General features: G+C 61.3%; 2 protein-coding genes across 3 annotated transcripts; both read left to right on the forward strand.

Annotated features, from left to right (window-relative positions):
• The first annotated feature begins 5,629 nt into the window (after nucleotides 1-5,629).
• Nucleotides 5,630-8,292, forward strand: CRYBB3 (crystallin beta B3). Its single transcript, XM_086623266.1, has 5 exons — nucleotides 5,630-5,709; nucleotides 7,041-7,159; nucleotides 7,263-7,395; nucleotides 7,533-7,675; nucleotides 8,127-8,292. Exons 1-5 carry the CDS (start codon nucleotides 5,635-5,637, stop codon nucleotides 8,290-8,292), a joined length of 636 nt encoding a protein of 211 aa, XP_086479392.1. The 5' UTR covers nucleotides 5,630-5,634.
• Nucleotides 8,293-11,597: 3,305 nt separating this feature from the next.
• CRYBB2 (crystallin beta B2) lies at nucleotides 11,598-14,343 on the forward strand. Of its 2 annotated transcripts, XM_086623267.1 has the most exons (6): nucleotides 11,598-11,644; nucleotides 11,871-11,946; nucleotides 12,319-12,437; nucleotides 13,358-13,532; nucleotides 13,917-14,059; nucleotides 14,175-14,343. In XM_086623267.1, exons 1-6 carry the CDS (start codon nucleotides 11,598-11,600, stop codon nucleotides 14,341-14,343), a joined length of 729 nt encoding a protein of 242 aa, XP_086479393.1. The 2 variants fall into 2 exon arrangements, with proteins under 2 accessions (XP_086479393.1, XP_086479394.1); XM_086623268.1 differs by lacking the exon at nucleotides 11,598-11,644 and having other exon boundaries at nucleotides 11,893-11,946; nucleotides 13,358-13,490.
• The last annotated feature ends 433 nt before the right edge of the window (nucleotides 14,344-14,776 follow it).

Here is a 14,776-nt window from a genome sequence, read left to right on the forward strand (position 1 = left end):
AGACGTGCTTTCTTCTTTCCCCCAGTAAGTGCCCTTTCCAGTAAACCTTGAAAAACGCCGCCCGTCGTGTCGGTGTTCCTCGCGACTCGTGGCGGCCGGACGCTGCTCCTGCGTTGCGCTTCCCCGGCCTGCTGATGGGCTTCTCTAGACATTCAAGACAAAGCACCAGCACTTGAACATCCTTTTCCTTTTTTTTCCACGCCGTGCGTTTCGGAAGGCTGGATGTACGAGGGGTTACCGCGTCGGTGTGTGCCCGGTCTGCCGGCTGGCGAGCTCGTAGCTGCCAAAACCATGTGCCAACTCTCACGGCGGAGTCACAGAGGAGGTGATTTTTCAGTCCCAGTCTGCTCGTGGGAAATAGCAGCAGTATGTCAGGAGGCAAGTCCCATATGCACGTCTCTCTCTCCCGGATTTAGTTCCCGGAGCAGCTCCCTGTACCTAACGGAGACAAAATGAATATGTTTCTGGGATGTAAAACATCTGTACTGCCTGATTCCACAGCAGAGCTGTCGCCACTGTTACAGTTTTACAGCCCCTTCTGCTCCCAGTTAAGAAAAGATCACCCAAGAGCCCTGCCACACGGTTCATCCCACGTGGCTTTTCCCCGGGTGACAGAGGCGGGCTCCGGTGGGTGCAGTCGAGCAGACTGGCAGAGCTCCTCGGAGCTGACTTTGAAATGTTGCACATATTTTCTTTTTCCCTTTTCTTTAGACGGCGGTGGGAAAGGCGGCTCTTTAAGATAAGCTTTGCAGATGTGGCTTTTGGGATATTTTTGTTTCATGGCAGCACTCGAGGGTCCGTCGGTCGCGTGCCACGGTGGTGCCCGCGCCTCGGCCAGCCCCGAGCGGCGTTGGCAGGAGTGAGGATTGCTTTTCTCACTCAGATGGAGTGGGGCTTACTCCGACCCATATCTAGAAATCAGGTAAATCCCCCCTGCTTACGAGAATATTGACACAGGCTTGATTTTTGAATTCAGCAGGTTGACAGTGTCGCATTACCAGTAGTTGGAGGATTTACTGGTTCTTGGTCTAATAAATGAAGGCCGGAAATTCTGTAACTGGGGTGTTTGCTCTGTGGTTGAGGAAACTGAGGGGATTAACACTAGGTTTCCACAAAGCCCTTTGAATGTGTATGCATTTCCACATCTGCTTGGACAATGCACTGAAACTTACTGTATTTAGTAGTTTAACCTACTACTGAGAAATGTTTAATGCTTAAATGTCTAATTAAAAAGCATCTTTAGAATGTTGTTGAATGGGAAAGTGGTTTTTTCTGCTCTGTCTTTTCTTTATATTGTACATGGATTAAATACCTATTTCCTTCTCTTCAGGTTATCACTATGTAATAAAAGATCTATAAATATGTTATTCTTAAATGACAGAACACACTGTAATACACTTTATATAATTCTATTTTAATTGCAAATAATGCCCGTTGAATTTTTTACACTTTCACTTTTGTCGGCACATACTTTCTTTTGCTATTAATAGGAGATGGGAGCGTGCTCTTAATTTCAGCACTTTCTTCATGTCTGCATTTGCATTAATTTCTGGGACCTGCCCTAGAGCAGGTTTCAACTCTTGTCCTAACAGTGTCTGAGTAATAACGGACGCGCTGGAGATCCCGGTGCTCCCCGTGGAGCGCAGTGCCCTCGTCCCGTCCGTTACAGCTGCGCAGCTTTTTAGCTGCATCAGTAGAGTAATGGCTTTTAAGAGGGAAAGTACAGGGTTTGTGGAATTTGGAAATACATCGTTCCTGATGATGACACTTCTCTTGTTTTCCGTGACGCTACCAGAAATCCTCCCTCCCCTTTTTAGTTTGGAATTCGGAGATTGGCACTGCCATTCTGCTTCTTTGTGGGAATCCCAGTTGTGGACTCCTTCCTTTTTACTCTTCTGTTTGCAAATCCACCTTTTTCAAGCCCTTTGGTTTGAGTGGCTGTTGGAAGTTTCGCTGCTTTGGTTTTCCTTCCTGCAGAGAAACGTGCAGCGTTTGAAGCCTGAACCCTTCCTGTCCAGCGCCCCCGAAGTGGAGCCTCCCACCTTCTTGCCTGCACAGAAGTTCACTTCACCCTCTTGCTTGTCTGCAGACAATTCTTGGCAGACTGTCCAACGCACTTATACATTTGGTAAATTTAGAAATGCAAACTGTTAACCGGCCATTTCACCTGGAGCAGCAGCCGCCGTCTGTAACCGTCAGTGCTGGTGCGGACGCAGCGCGGCTCCTGGCCCGGGCGGTTTGGTGCCAAGGTGTTGGACGGAATGCTGACGGACCGGAGTAGCTGAGCGGGATCAGGAATCCCCTGAGTGGGATCAGGGCAGTTCGAAGACAAATGCCATGTAAATAGTTTATATAAACTATATTTCTATTTCTATAAAACACAGCGCTTTAAAAATCTGCGCCCCAGTAACAGGCGCTTCTGTCTCTGCGCCTTTTCCCCCTCACCATGGAAAAATTCCGATGCCGGTAGCGCGGTGTCATTCCCTGGTGTTCCTGCGGGGGGGAAGCGAGAGCAGCTTTGGACACGTTCCACTTGGAACGTCCTCTGGAGCCCGAGGAGCTGCGTGTCCAGGTCTCCTGCGATGCCCAAACACGCTCCGTGTGTGCGGTACCCCGGCGCGGTCGGTGAGTCCCCGGAGCGGAGCAGGATTCCCAGCACGGCCAGGGCTGCAGCTGGCGTGGGAAAAACCCCAAAGTCAGTTGAATGTGGCATTTTGGGAGTTGGCCGCGTGTTCCACACGTGGGTGGTGAGGGGGTTTGCTGATCACTTAACTGCAGATACCTTCGGACAGTAAATCCGCCCTCGCTCCGAGGATCCGTCGGATAAGTCGCCCCAGCCTTTGGGTGGGAGCCGGGGTGGGAGTCCCGCTCCGGCCTCAAATAGAAACGTGGAGGAAAAGCAACTGTTTGTTTTCTCCTCGAGCTCTGCGCTCCTGAGGGCTGTTGGCGGTGGCTTTTCCTGCATCGTTGTGAATTAAAGGAAATCAAGGTGGGCTTTTGAGGAGGACGGGGTCTGTGCCGAAACCTGGAGAAGGAGAGCTGGGGTCTAATGGCTCACGGATTTTTCTATATTAAACGTGATGACATCAAGCCTGGTTTTAAAGGAGCTATTGTTCAGATAAAGTTTTATATCATTCCACGTAGCCTTATAGAATATGTAAATATGGGTCTCTCTAAATATATTGTGCTGTACAAAATAGTTTGTACTGCCTAGTTTCCTAAATAATAAAGATATTCTGGCGGTTGTGTATTGTGCTGCAAAATTACGATTCAAGTTTAGCTTTGCCAGATATTAAAAAAAAATATATTTCTAACAGTATATGGTTAGCATTTCTCAAAGGGGTTTAAGAGGCTGACAGCAAAAGGAAACCGAGTTCTGTTAGGAAGACAAATCGATGGGATCTAGTGCCCCTTCTGTCATGTTTTTGCAATTGCTGTATCAACATGCAAGCTCCACGAGTTTGGGAAAGGAAAATTCCCGGGCACTGCGGCTGCTCCAGTGACGTGTGGTGGGGACGCTGGCGAGGAGCGGGCTGGTGAGAACAACTCTGTGTTTCGAATCTGTGGAAAACGGATGCTGTCATGTTTGGTGAGAGAGACAAATGGACCTTTTCCCTGCGCTCCTTTGAGAAGTGATTTTTGTACTCACAGCCAAACAGTTTCATTTTCAAAGGGAAGATGGAAACATCACAACGAACGTGGCTGGACATCAGTGCCGTGATGGGGAGGAAGAGCCTTTGCCGTAAGCAGCTCCAGCGTGTGGTGGGATACAGCAAACTGCAGTGGGGAGCTCTGTCTGGGAGCTGTCGCAGACAGGATGGTTTTATGGCCATCTGCCAGTCAGACCAACATCAAATTCATCCAGCTTGGCCAAGGGGAGCAGCTTTTTGGGAATTTCGGTGTATGTTTCGTGTGTAGTTCTCAGTTTCAAGATGAGAAGTACCAAGAGCAGGTAGAAAACCCTGCAAGAACCGTAGGAAACGGAGATGTAGTAAAAGAAGAGGGAACCAGCCCCGCTCCCGGCGGAGTGAAGCACTCTGAGGTTGGCAGCTGGCGCGGAAGGGCTGCCCGTTCCCACGTTAGATCTTGCTTTGCCTCTAAAGATGGATCAGCCCACGTGCGAGGCGCTTGGCTGCCCAAAGACCCTGTTGGTCCCCTGGAGCCCGGGCAGGGTGATGGTGATGCAGGTGTGCTCCCGGGAAACACGCAGGGCGTGGAAAGGAGCCGGCGTGCGAGGAAGGAGAAGGGGCTCGATGGAGGTAACTGCCTGGTGAGGGTCAACGCTGAAGCAAGAGCCCCAACCTCGAGTGCTGGTCCTGCCCTCCCACCGTGGTACCAGCCACCCCCGGGTTCCTGCGGAGCTCCCAGGAGCTGACACCGGCCCCGTGTCTCCGCTTGCCTTGGAGCCCAAACGAGCTGTAAATATTTTGCATGTTTTTTTTTTTTTCGCTTTGCGCTGTGCTTGGTTTCTAGGCTAAACCCTCCCGTTAACTGCTGATGGGAGAGTTTTCCAGAGGACCTGGCAAGAAGCGGCGTGAACGTGCTGATGTGAATTTCGCCGTTAATCTGCTGTCAACCGAGTGGCACATTTTTAAGGGACAGCCGGGAGAAATCCGAACAACGGTTCCATAGCCCGCTGCGAGCCCGTGCTATTGAGATGAAATCTCATGGATGGAATTCAGTGGACGCAGCTGCTGTATCAGCGTCCAAATAATGTGCTGTTCTGTTCAGAAGCAACCCATAAATAGCAGGGCCGGCCGCGGCGGCCGGCCGGCAGAGCGGAACCGCGCCGGGAGAGGTAGCGGCGGCACCGCTTGGACTGGAAGGGGCTTCAAAAGAGAATCAGCAAGTCTGAGCCAAGGTGTCGCCGTGGCGAGCGTTTGGCTGGCGCGTGGCGAGCCGTGGTGCTGCGGGGCTTTGGTGGAGGCCGCCGGTCCAAGCCACTTTCTTTTATTCATCTCTTAAGCTCTCGACAGCCCCGCGCGTTGGCGTGGCGAAAGCAGACGGGGGAGGCGTGTTCGGATGGGGTTTCCTATTCCAGTGGGAACTTTGTGAGATGTTCCTGCAGAGCAGAGGGGGCTCTTGCTGCCGTCCTACCAGCCACCGTGGCGGCAGCGGCTCCAGCCGCCGGGTCCGATGCCCACCGGGATGCCAGGCTGCGGGAGCGAGGGAGAGCTGCCAGCCCTTAACGTTAGTGGGGAAAGATGGCAGCAGCTGGAAGCTGAAACCGGGCAAATTCCTGCTGGAAACAAGGGACAGGCTTGTAGACATGAGTTTAATGAGCAGCTGGGTGAGCTGCCCAGGGCTGGAGAGGGATCCTGCATCCCTTGGAAGATGGCTCAGTTCGGTCATGGGCTCCCCAGCCCCACAGCGATGCTGGGTGAGGATGCAGGGCCACGTGCAGGAGGGAGAGGAGGATGGATAAGATGGATAACAGAGCACTTCCCTCTAGCCTGGCCATCCCTGGGGATTTGCAGCTGCTGCCTTTGGGGGGAACTGTGTTGACTTTTGCTACCTGTTCCCATGCCAGCTTCGTCTTTTCTGTTTTATTAAGCACTTTGTAATTTAAAGGCTGATCCCTCGCGTGAAGGCGATGCTGGTTTAACCTCCTGCAATTTGGGTTTTCCAGGCACAATGACCGAGCAGCAAAGTCCCCCCGAGCAGATGGCCACTGGGGAGGGTGCTGGCGAGCGCGGTGGCAATTACAAGGTACGCCGGGGGCAACCGCCTACGGACAGACATGGGGCGATGCTGTCGGTCGCCGCGCGCGCACCGGGCCGTACCGGTGCCGAAGCGCTGCCGGGGAAGCGGGCGGCCCCCGGCTCTGCTAACGCGGCAGCATTAGTGCCGCTGCTCCCATTGACCCGCTGCTCATGGGCTGGGGAGGGCGGCTTCGTCCCGGGGCTTGGCTGCCACCTGGCAGGAGGAGACGCTGCTGGCCGCGTTTGCCCGGCGATCCGGCGTGCAGCTGCGCAGGGGTTTGATCCAGGAGGTGAAGTATCCCGTCCCGGCGGGGAGGGATCGGCTGGAGGTCTGAGCGGGGAAATTCCTCGTGCGTGGTTTGAGGTTGGAGTTCTCACGCCCGGAGGTCGGTCGGAGGTGGATCAGCTGTGGGTGTTGCAATGGCTGCGGCCCTTCCCGCAGCTCGGGCAGAGCTGCTCCTGGTGCGGGGAGCAGATCCTGCAAAGGGGGTCTCAGCTGGCAAAGAGGTCCTGGGAGCTTGGGCTGCTTGTTGCTTTGGGGTGGAAAGACCTTCCTGAGAAGACCTCCATCCACTGATCTCCCCCACAGCACAGCGTCTGCGGGAGCCTCTGCCTGTGTCCTGGGCTCAGGGCTTTCGGCTGGGACCCCTCTGGGGCAGGGCTGGGGTGCAGCCGGGTGCCGTGCCAACCCTCCCACTCCCCGAGTCGCGCTGGGCACCGCGGGCCCTGCGCCCAACCTGCTCCGGCCACCGGTGCTGCCTCGAGCTCATCCTGCAGCTCAGCCCCGGAGCTCTGCCGAGAGCCGGAGCTCCCGGGGAGGGGTTGTGGTCCCTGCACCTGGCAGGATCCAGAGGAAAACACCGAAACTTGAGCTTGTTCCAGGCCAGGCGAGGGGAACGAATGGATTTGGAGGGAGCAGTGAGAAGGAAAGGGTGGGCCCTGGCTGGGCTGGGGCAGACCACAACCCGCGGCCCCGGAACTTTCTTAGCACGAACCCTCTGTGGTTGTGATGCTGCGTTTGAGCCGGTCAACTTGTTTCCAGCCTGTCACGGGTGAAACTCCCACCTGTGTTTTAGGGAGCAAACGCCTTTGGCCAGCACGTGGCTGCGCAGCAAAGCCCGGGAGCCGGAGCCGTCCGTCGGGGCAGCGGCACGTGGCAGGACCCGGCTCTGCCGCCGGAGAGGAGCGCGGTGGGCGCAGGGCGGCAGGAACGGAGGGGATGGAGGGGATGTGGCAAGGACAGAGGGGACAAGGCTGGAGTGTTCACCAAGGGGGGTCCTGCACTGGGGCAGGGGGTCCCCCCACCAGCGCGGCTGATGGCGACTCTCCCCGCCTTAGATCACCATCTACGAGCTGGAGAATTTCCAGGGGAAGAAGTGCGAGCTGACGGAGGAGCTGCCCAACATCAACGAGAAAGACCTGGAGAAGGTGGGCTCCATCCAGGTGGAGTCCGGCCCGTAAGTCCGGGGCGTGGGGGACGGATGAGCCCAGGGATGGGGGGTCAGGGAGAGCATCCCACCAGCGCTGCCACGTGCCGTCCCCGACGCTCCGGTCCCGCAGGTGGCTGGGCTTCGAGCGGCAAGCCTTTGCCGGGGAGCAGTTCGTGCTGGAGAAGGGGGACTACCCGCGCTGGGACTCCTGGTCCAACAGCCACAACAGTGACAGCCTGATGTCCATCCGCCCCCTCCAGATCGTGAGTAGTGGCTGCGTTGGGGTGTCCATGCGCCCGGGGACAAGTAGCACGGCTGGAGTGATGGGGACCACTGGGCTGGGAGGGTCCTGGGGGACTGGGGACATACAGGGCAGGCCCTGATCCCCACCTGCCCTCAGGACAGCCCCGACCACAAGATCCACCTCTTTGAGAACGCGGGCTACACCGGGCGGAAGATGGAGATCGTGGATGACGACGTGCCCAGCCTCTGGGCCCATGGCTTCCAGGACCGTGTGGCCAGCGTCAGGGCCCTGAACGGAACGTAAGGATGGACAGTGGCACACAGGGATGCTGTGACGAGGTCCCCTCCCATGGCACTGTGGTTGGTCCCCTGGGTTGGTGGCAGGGATGCCTGGTACAGCTGTCACAGCAGGGATGGCACTGCTATGCCCGTGACAATGCTCGTGCCCACCATGTCCCTCCTGCCACCCTCCCCTGGCCCATGGCAGTGTCCCCAGGGCTGTGAGGCACTGTTGCGGGAGCCATGGCCCCTTCTCCACCCCCTCCTGGTACCATGGCATTTCTCACCCGGGCTCTGCAGCCACCGTTCGGTGGTGACGGAGCAGTGTCACGGGGTCAGCTCCGGCTGCCCTGCTGCAGCCCCTTGGGCACATGCCCCCACCACCCCGAGCAGGAGGGCAGCATCCCCCTCCCACCCCAGAGGCTGCGGCGGTGCCGGTGCCGCTGCTCCATCACCACCTCCATCCCCGCAGGTGGGTGGGCTACGAGTACCCTGGCTACCGGGGCCGCCAGCACGTCTTCGAGAAGGGCGAGTACCGCCACTGGAACGAGTGGGATGCCAACCAGCCCCTTATCCAGTCCGTGCGTCGTGTGCGGGACCAGCAGTGGCACCAGCGGGGCTGCTTCGAGAACAGCTGAGGGATGCCCCGGCCCCCCGCTGCCCCCCGTGCCAGGGGCTGCCTGACGTGATGCCGCCGGCGGATGCTGTGACCTTGGTGTTTTTTTGTGCAGAAACCTCAATAAAGCTCTGAGCTGGAGGCTGCCGGGGGCCCGCCTGGTCCTGGGCTGGGGTCGTGCTTGGGAGGGGGGCACAGTGAGCAGAGCCGTGGCCCAGGGTGATGAGACGTGGGTAGGTGCCACGGCAGTGCCCCCAGCATCTCCACTGCCGAGCAGAAGTGGGGAGAGGGCGAGTGTTTGCAGTGTTACATAAAGGCTGCAGCTTTCCAAAAATAACCCCCGGTTGTGCCGCGGCGCGGTGCTGGCGTGGCCGTGTGCGGAGGCGAGCCCAGCGCCGGGGGGAGCCCAGCGCCGGGGGGGTGGGCTTGGGCCGAGGGTTTTTCCCGTGACTCTGCCCCTTCTCAAAGCATCTCCCAGGGCGGGGGGAGCCCTGCCCACAGCTCCTTCCTCGCTCTCCTCACCCCTGCCTGCTCCGCTGCGGAGGATGAGGATGTGGTGGTGGCTGTGAGGGGTCCTGGGGGCCACGGGCAGCCCCAGGGGCAGTGGGCACAGCAGCAGGGGGGATGTGGAGAATGGTGGTGCCAGGTTCATGCACCCTAAACGGGGACTCACCCCCAGCCTGGCCCTGAGGAAGCTTCCTGGCAGCATCCAGGGTTGTTGCTCCCTGGGGATGGTCTCTCTCCCATACGGGGCAGCTGGTTTGGGTGCAAATTTTGTGGTTAGAGACCCCTCCAGACCATGTGCCCGGGGGGTGCCAGCAGGGTGCTGGGCATGGCATGGTCCTGGCATCGAGCCACCTCAGTGGCGCAGGCAGAGCTGTGCCACGGGCACATGGCATCTGGGCTTGGGGACCGCTGGGGCTGGGGCAGGGCTGGGAGAGGGGCTGGAGGCTGCCCGAGGGGCTGGAGGCTGCCCAAGCGCCTGGCACCGGTCACCAAGCAGCCACTTCAGAGCCTTTCTGGGTCGGGCCCGGGTCTGCAGCTATTGAAGGAGATGGCGTGGCCCTGAGTGGCAAAAAGCGCTTCCAGGACAGTCCTTGGGGCTGCCAGACCCTGGGCAGCTGCAGCGTCCTGTGGCATCGCCACTGCCCGCGGCTGAGACGAGCTCAAACCAGCGCGGCAGAGCCAAGGGAGGGAATGGCAGCCTGGCAGGAGCCGTGCCGCGCGCCGCATCTGGGCTGTGCGAGGGACCGGGATGTGCCGGATGGCAGCCGTGGGGATGCACGTGCCCAGCATTGGGACCGGGGGCAGGTCCGTGGGGGTCCTGGGCCCGGGACCCCTATGAATTATCCAGGGAAGACGGGGAGGGCAGCAGCTGGATCCCTGTGCGGTGCTGCAGCTGGTGGCACAAGGAGTGGAACGGGACAGCAGTGGGGCCAGGAGCGTTGTAGGCACTTGCTCGCACACCCGACCCACCAAAACCTGCCCGTGGCACCGCGCGGTTTCTGGCGGAGCCGCAGGGTCGCCTGCAACCCCCGCAGCCCCACGAGGTCCCGTGGGGACCGACCCCTCCACGTGGTGCTGCCAGGGCAGCTCCGGGGGTGATTCCCCAGCAGAGGTGACTCTGCACGGGGCTGTCCTGGACTGGGGGGCAGCCAGAGGTGCCCCTGGGGGGGCTGCGGCCGTGGCTGGTGGCACGTCTGCTGTGGGACCCCCGTGAAATGCCATGTGTGCACAAGAGATGGTCTGTGCCGCGGTAACGCCGTGATGCTCACGGGGGTGACAGGAGGATCCCGCTTTTGCAGGGGGTGAGAGGGGGCTGTGGGTGCTGCACAGCACCCAGGGAGTCTGAGTGCCATGTTGTCATCCATGTGCCCCCCCTGCCCTTAACCCTCAGCCCATCCCTGGGCGCAGCGCAGCTCTGGGGGCACATCCCGGCTGTCAGCCCCCGCTGCTGACTGCGGCTTTGTCCCGGTGCCATGGAGGGGCCTCGGTGCCGCTGCTCCCGCTGCCCTGCGGGGCCAGGATGCTCCTCAGGGCCCCCGAAAGGGAGGAGGATAACGGAGATGGAGCCCAACACCTGGCACCCGGGATGCTGCCTGGGTGCTGCCTCGTCCCACCGGGAGCAGCCCCTGCCCGTTCCCGCAGCCCCGGGCTGGGGAGGCGGCAACGGGAAGGGGCTCCCGCGGTGCCCCCGGGCCCAGCACCTCGCCGGGTCCCTCTGTGGTGGCACTGGCACCGGCATTGCTGCAGTGGCCCTCGCTGGGACCGCAGACGGGCAAAGCCGGACCTTTGCCAGTTATCTGCAGGCTCGTTTTATCGCGCATGGAAAGAGCCAACTTCAGCAGTTTCGGGCGGCGCGGCGGCTGCCGCTTCGTTGGAGGGATAAAGTCCCTGGCTCCGAAACTCCTGAAGCGGGGCTGGCGGGCGCTTTGTCTGCCCCGGCCGCTCCGGCGCTTGGCACGCATTCGGCTGATGCTTGCAAACTCCAAATCTCCTTGCCAACGGCCCCGACAAAGCGGGCGACCCGAATGTGAAAGCTCATGAAATAACTGCCCGGCTTGGCGTTCGGGGAGACAAAGGCTGCGGCCGGTCAGCTGACCCGGGTTTGCTTTGGGGTTTAATCCAGCATTCTCGCTTTGCATCACGCTTTAACTAGTTTGTAAATAGTTTTGGCACCGCTCTGCAGCGGCTCCGTATAAATTCCACCCCTCGGCCCCAGCCCTTCACTGGCTCAAGCGGGTACTGGTACAACTGGTAAGACTTTTTGATTTATTGTCTTGGTTTTTGTTGGTGCCTCCTCCCGACCCCTGGCGCTGGAGATCCCTGCAGCAGCACCGGGCACAGGTGTGGAGGTGGCAGCGGGATGTGGGCACGAGGGGGTGAGCCGCGGGGATGCTCCTGCCCCTGCAGCCCGGAGCGGGTGGCCAGCTCGGAGCTTTGCCGCCCAGCCGTGGCTCAGGTTTTGTTTTATTGGGAATCACCTGATGGCACCTGGTTTGGAGCCTGCTGGGACACGGGGGTCCTGCTGGGCTTGAGGACGAGGGTCCCTCCTGAGGGCGGCTGTGCCAGGCAGAGCTGGGGGCCCTTGGCACCTGTGACCCTGCACACACGCATGGCTAGGGTGGGCGGTGGGACAGCGCTCCTCCCCGTCACCCTGTTCAGGCACCCACGTGGGATAGGGCCCCCTCGGCTGTCACTTGCTGGGCACATGGGAAAAGCCTCGGCCACAGGGGCTGGGTGCCCAGGGAATGCCCTGGGAACACTTCGGGCTCACGGGTCCCCTTGCTTGGGGCTGGAGAGTCTTTGCGGGTCCCATCATGGGTGATGCTGCACTGGGACCATCGCCGGGGCTCCTCCACGAGCCTGGGCAGGTTTGTGGTGCTAAGCAGCCCTGAGTGGGGACTGGTACCAGTGAACTCAGTCTATGCCCACCCTGCCACGAGCCCTGGCACCCCTTTCCTCTTTCTGGGCAACTCAGCAGCAGCCGGTAGCTGAGCACTGGGTGGGCTGCGGGGTTCGGACGCAGGATACGGACACGAGCACAGTCCGAGTGCATCCTCGGTGGCAGCTTTTAACCTGCTGAGTTTTCCTCCCAAGGCAGCGGACGACCCAGCTGATGATGGCTTCCGAGCACCAAATGCCAGCCTCCAAGCAGCAGCAAGCCAGCTCCAAGGTCAGTGCAGGGCTTCTCCCTCGGCTCTGCCATGGGGCCGGGGCACCCTCAGCCTCGCCGAGCGCCCAAATCATCCCCCTGGGGCTGAGCTGTTTGCCAAAGGACGAGGGGACAGGAGCGGGGTGGGAGACGCACGGGATTTTGCAGGTGTCCTATGGCCCCCGGAGCGGGTGGGAGTGGATCAGCCTCCCACCACCTCTGCAGACGCAGCAGATCTGCCCCCGCCGCCCCCTGAGCCGTGAGATCGGTGCTGAGCTGGAGGTGTTCAGTGCCAGGAGCTGCCCTAGTGCCTCCCCCGGGTGCGCCGGGCATCCTGCTCGCCCCGTCCCACCGCCCCCCCACCCCCCCCTCTGAGCCCCCACTCTCTTCCAGATCGCCATCTTCGAGCAGGAGAACTTCCAGGGCCGCTGCCATGAGCTGAGCGGCGCCTGCCCCAACCTGAAGGAAGCTGGCGTGGACAAAGTGGGCTCCATCCTCGTGCACTCCGGACCGTACGTGCCAGGGGGCTGGGGAGCCACAGCAGAGCGTGGGAGGGAGTGGGGAGGGGCTGGGACGTGGTGAGGGTCTCCCCACTGCCAGCACCTGCATCACACCCCGGATTAAATGTGGCCAGTGCTGCTTGCCCGCCTCGCCCGGTGGGTGCCCGGTGCCAGTGGGTGAGCAGAGGGTGCCAGTGTGCCCTGGGCAGGCTGGTGCCCCCCAGCCTTGCTTGGCAGGAGGGGTGTGGGCATGGGCATGGATCACGGTGTTGGTTTCCTTCCTTTCGGGTGCAGGGACAGGCAGGGATGGCACCTCCTCAGTGGTGCCCGCTGCTGCCGGCAGCACCTCCTCTCCCCGTCCACCCATGGACCCCTGTGCCTGCTCTCGGGGAGGGTCTATGCTCCCCGGGCTGGGGGGCTCTGGGCAGTGGGGAGCCCCTGAGAAGTGCCTGGGGAGGCTCTGTGGGGGGACCTTGCCTGTGCCCCGCGGCCGACGGCGTGCCGCACCCAGAACAACGGGGCATCTGCGGAGCACCCGGCAGGATCACGGCCCCATCCGGGACGTGTGGGTGATCCTGTCCGTCTGCAGGTCCCTGGGCACCAGGGATGGGTGGCCACCACGTCTGAGCGTCCACGCTGGCAATGCTGGTGCTCCTGCGGGGCCGCTGCCGGCAGGGATGCGGGGCTGACTGTGCTGTGCCCTGGGTGTGGGATGTAGGCATCGCTCCGTGGGCAGCACTGCCTGCTCCCGCCCTGGCACCGCTGCCGGCACCTCCCCAGCCCCGCGGTGCTCGCTTCCATGTTCCAACAGGGAGCGGAGGGGCCTGTGCTCTGCCAGGGGCACGGCCGGGGGCTCAGCCCAAGGACGCGTGCCAGGGTGCCCGTCCCTGAGCTGCTGCCCCACCTGAGGCTCGTCCCCTGCTCTCTTCCAGCTGGGTGGGCTACGAGCAGGCAAGCTGCAAAGGGGAGCAGTTTGTGTTTGAGAAGGGGGAGTACCCCCGCTGGGACTCCTGGACCAACAGCCGGAGAAGCGACAGCATCACTTCCCTGAGACCCATCAAAGTGGTGAGAGCACCCAGACAGCCACTACCCACCCGCCAGACCAAGGTCTGCAGCCAGAAAGTCTTCCCCAGCCTTCCCCCGCCCTCCCCAGCCCCGCGGGCGGAGGGGCACCCCCTCCTGCGCACCCTCGCCCCCGCCCTCGGGGCCCGGGGAGCCGGTGGGGGGGTCGGAGGGCACGGGGGCCGGGGGCAGTGGCAGGTGAGCCCAGAGCGGAGGACGCCTGCGGGTAAGTCTGGCAGTGCCCACGCAGGTGCCGGCTCTCTGAGCTGGATGGAGGGATGTGGAGCACCCCTGGCATTGGCAGGAGCGGCGGCACGCAGTGCCAGCCCCTTGCCTCGGTTTCCCTGTAGTCCTGGGCTTTGCCCCCCCCCTGCCCGGCGCTGGGTGCCGGCGGCCGCTGATGCCCCGTGTCCGCTCTCCCCGCTGCAGGACAGCCAGGAGCACAAGATTGTGCTGTACGAGAACCCCAGCTTCACCGGCAAGAAGATCGAAATCATCGACGATGACGTGCCCAGCTTCCATGCCCACGGCTACCAGGAGAAGGTCTCATCCGTGCGGGTGCAGAGCGGCACGTGAGTACCAGGGGGTGGTGGGACCCCGGCGGTGCCGGAGCATCGCGCGGCCGAGCAGCCTCGGCTGTGCCATGGTGTGGGCAACGGTTCATGACCCCCACGCTTGCCTCCGCAGGTGGGTGGGATACCAGTATCCCGGCTACAGGGGCTACCAGTACCTGTTTGAAAAGGGGGACTACAAGGACAGCTCAGATTTCGGCGCTCAGCACCCCCAGATCCAGTCGGTGAGGCGCATCCGGGACATGCAATGGCACCAGCGCGGCGCCTACCACCCCACCAACTAGAGCCCCCGGCCCGCGCCGGGAGCGGGGAGCGGAGCAAACGTTCCCCCGGCCGCCGCGGTCCCCCCGCGGCATCGCCTCCCGCCTCCCCCCGTGTGATGCACGCCGCTGCCGAAGCAACTGAATAAAGCTTGGAGTTGCAAAGTCCTGCCTCGGGCCCCTTCATTCCCGAGGGTGCACAGGGACCCCGCCAGCGGGGTGCCCGTCCTGACCCCATGCTCCCTGGCAGGGCGGGAAGCCCATCTCCGCACCCCCAATTCTCTCAGTGCCCCCCGCATCCCACCCGCCTCCCGTTGCCTGACATCACCGGTGGCATCGCGGTGTTCACCACTCGGTGCTGATCGACGGTGAAACTGCCCAGAGGGAGGTGGGCTGGGGGCTGTGCCGGAGGGAGCGGAGCTGCCCACCTCTTCTGCAGCTGGTGCCCCGGGAGGGT

Source organism: Tauraco erythrolophus, chromosome 19 (assembly GCF_009769465.1).
Source record: "Tauraco erythrolophus isolate bTauEry1 chromosome 19, bTauEry1.pri, whole genome shotgun sequence".
Lineage (NCBI taxonomy): Eukaryota > Metazoa > Chordata > Aves > Musophagiformes > Musophagidae > Tauraco > Tauraco erythrolophus.

Bases quoted from the DNA above. Each gene is read 5' to 3' on its own strand.
- CRYBB3 (XM_086623266.1), top strand. From the start codon at position 5,635: ATGACCGAGCAGCAAAGTCCCCCCGAGCAGATGGCCACTGGGGAGGGT. The intron at 5,710-7,040 runs GTACGCCGGGGG...TCCCCGCCTTAG, and splicing joins AGCGCGGTGGCAATTACAAG to ATCACCATCTACGAGCTGGA. The intron at 7,396-7,532 runs GTGAGTAGTGGC...ACCTGCCCTCAG, and splicing joins CCATCCGCCCCCTCCAGATC to GACAGCCCCGACCACAAGAT.
- CRYBB2 (XM_086623267.1), top strand. From the start codon at position 11,598: ATGCTGCACTGGGACCATCGCCGGGGCTCCTCCACGAGCCTGGGCAG. The intron at 11,947-12,318 runs GTCAGTGCAGGG...ACTCTCTTCCAG, and splicing joins AGCAGCAAGCCAGCTCCAAG to ATCGCCATCTTCGAGCAGGA. The intron at 12,438-13,357 runs GTACGTGCCAGG...GCTCTCTTCCAG, and splicing joins ATCCTCGTGCACTCCGGACC to CTGGGTGGGCTACGAGCAGG.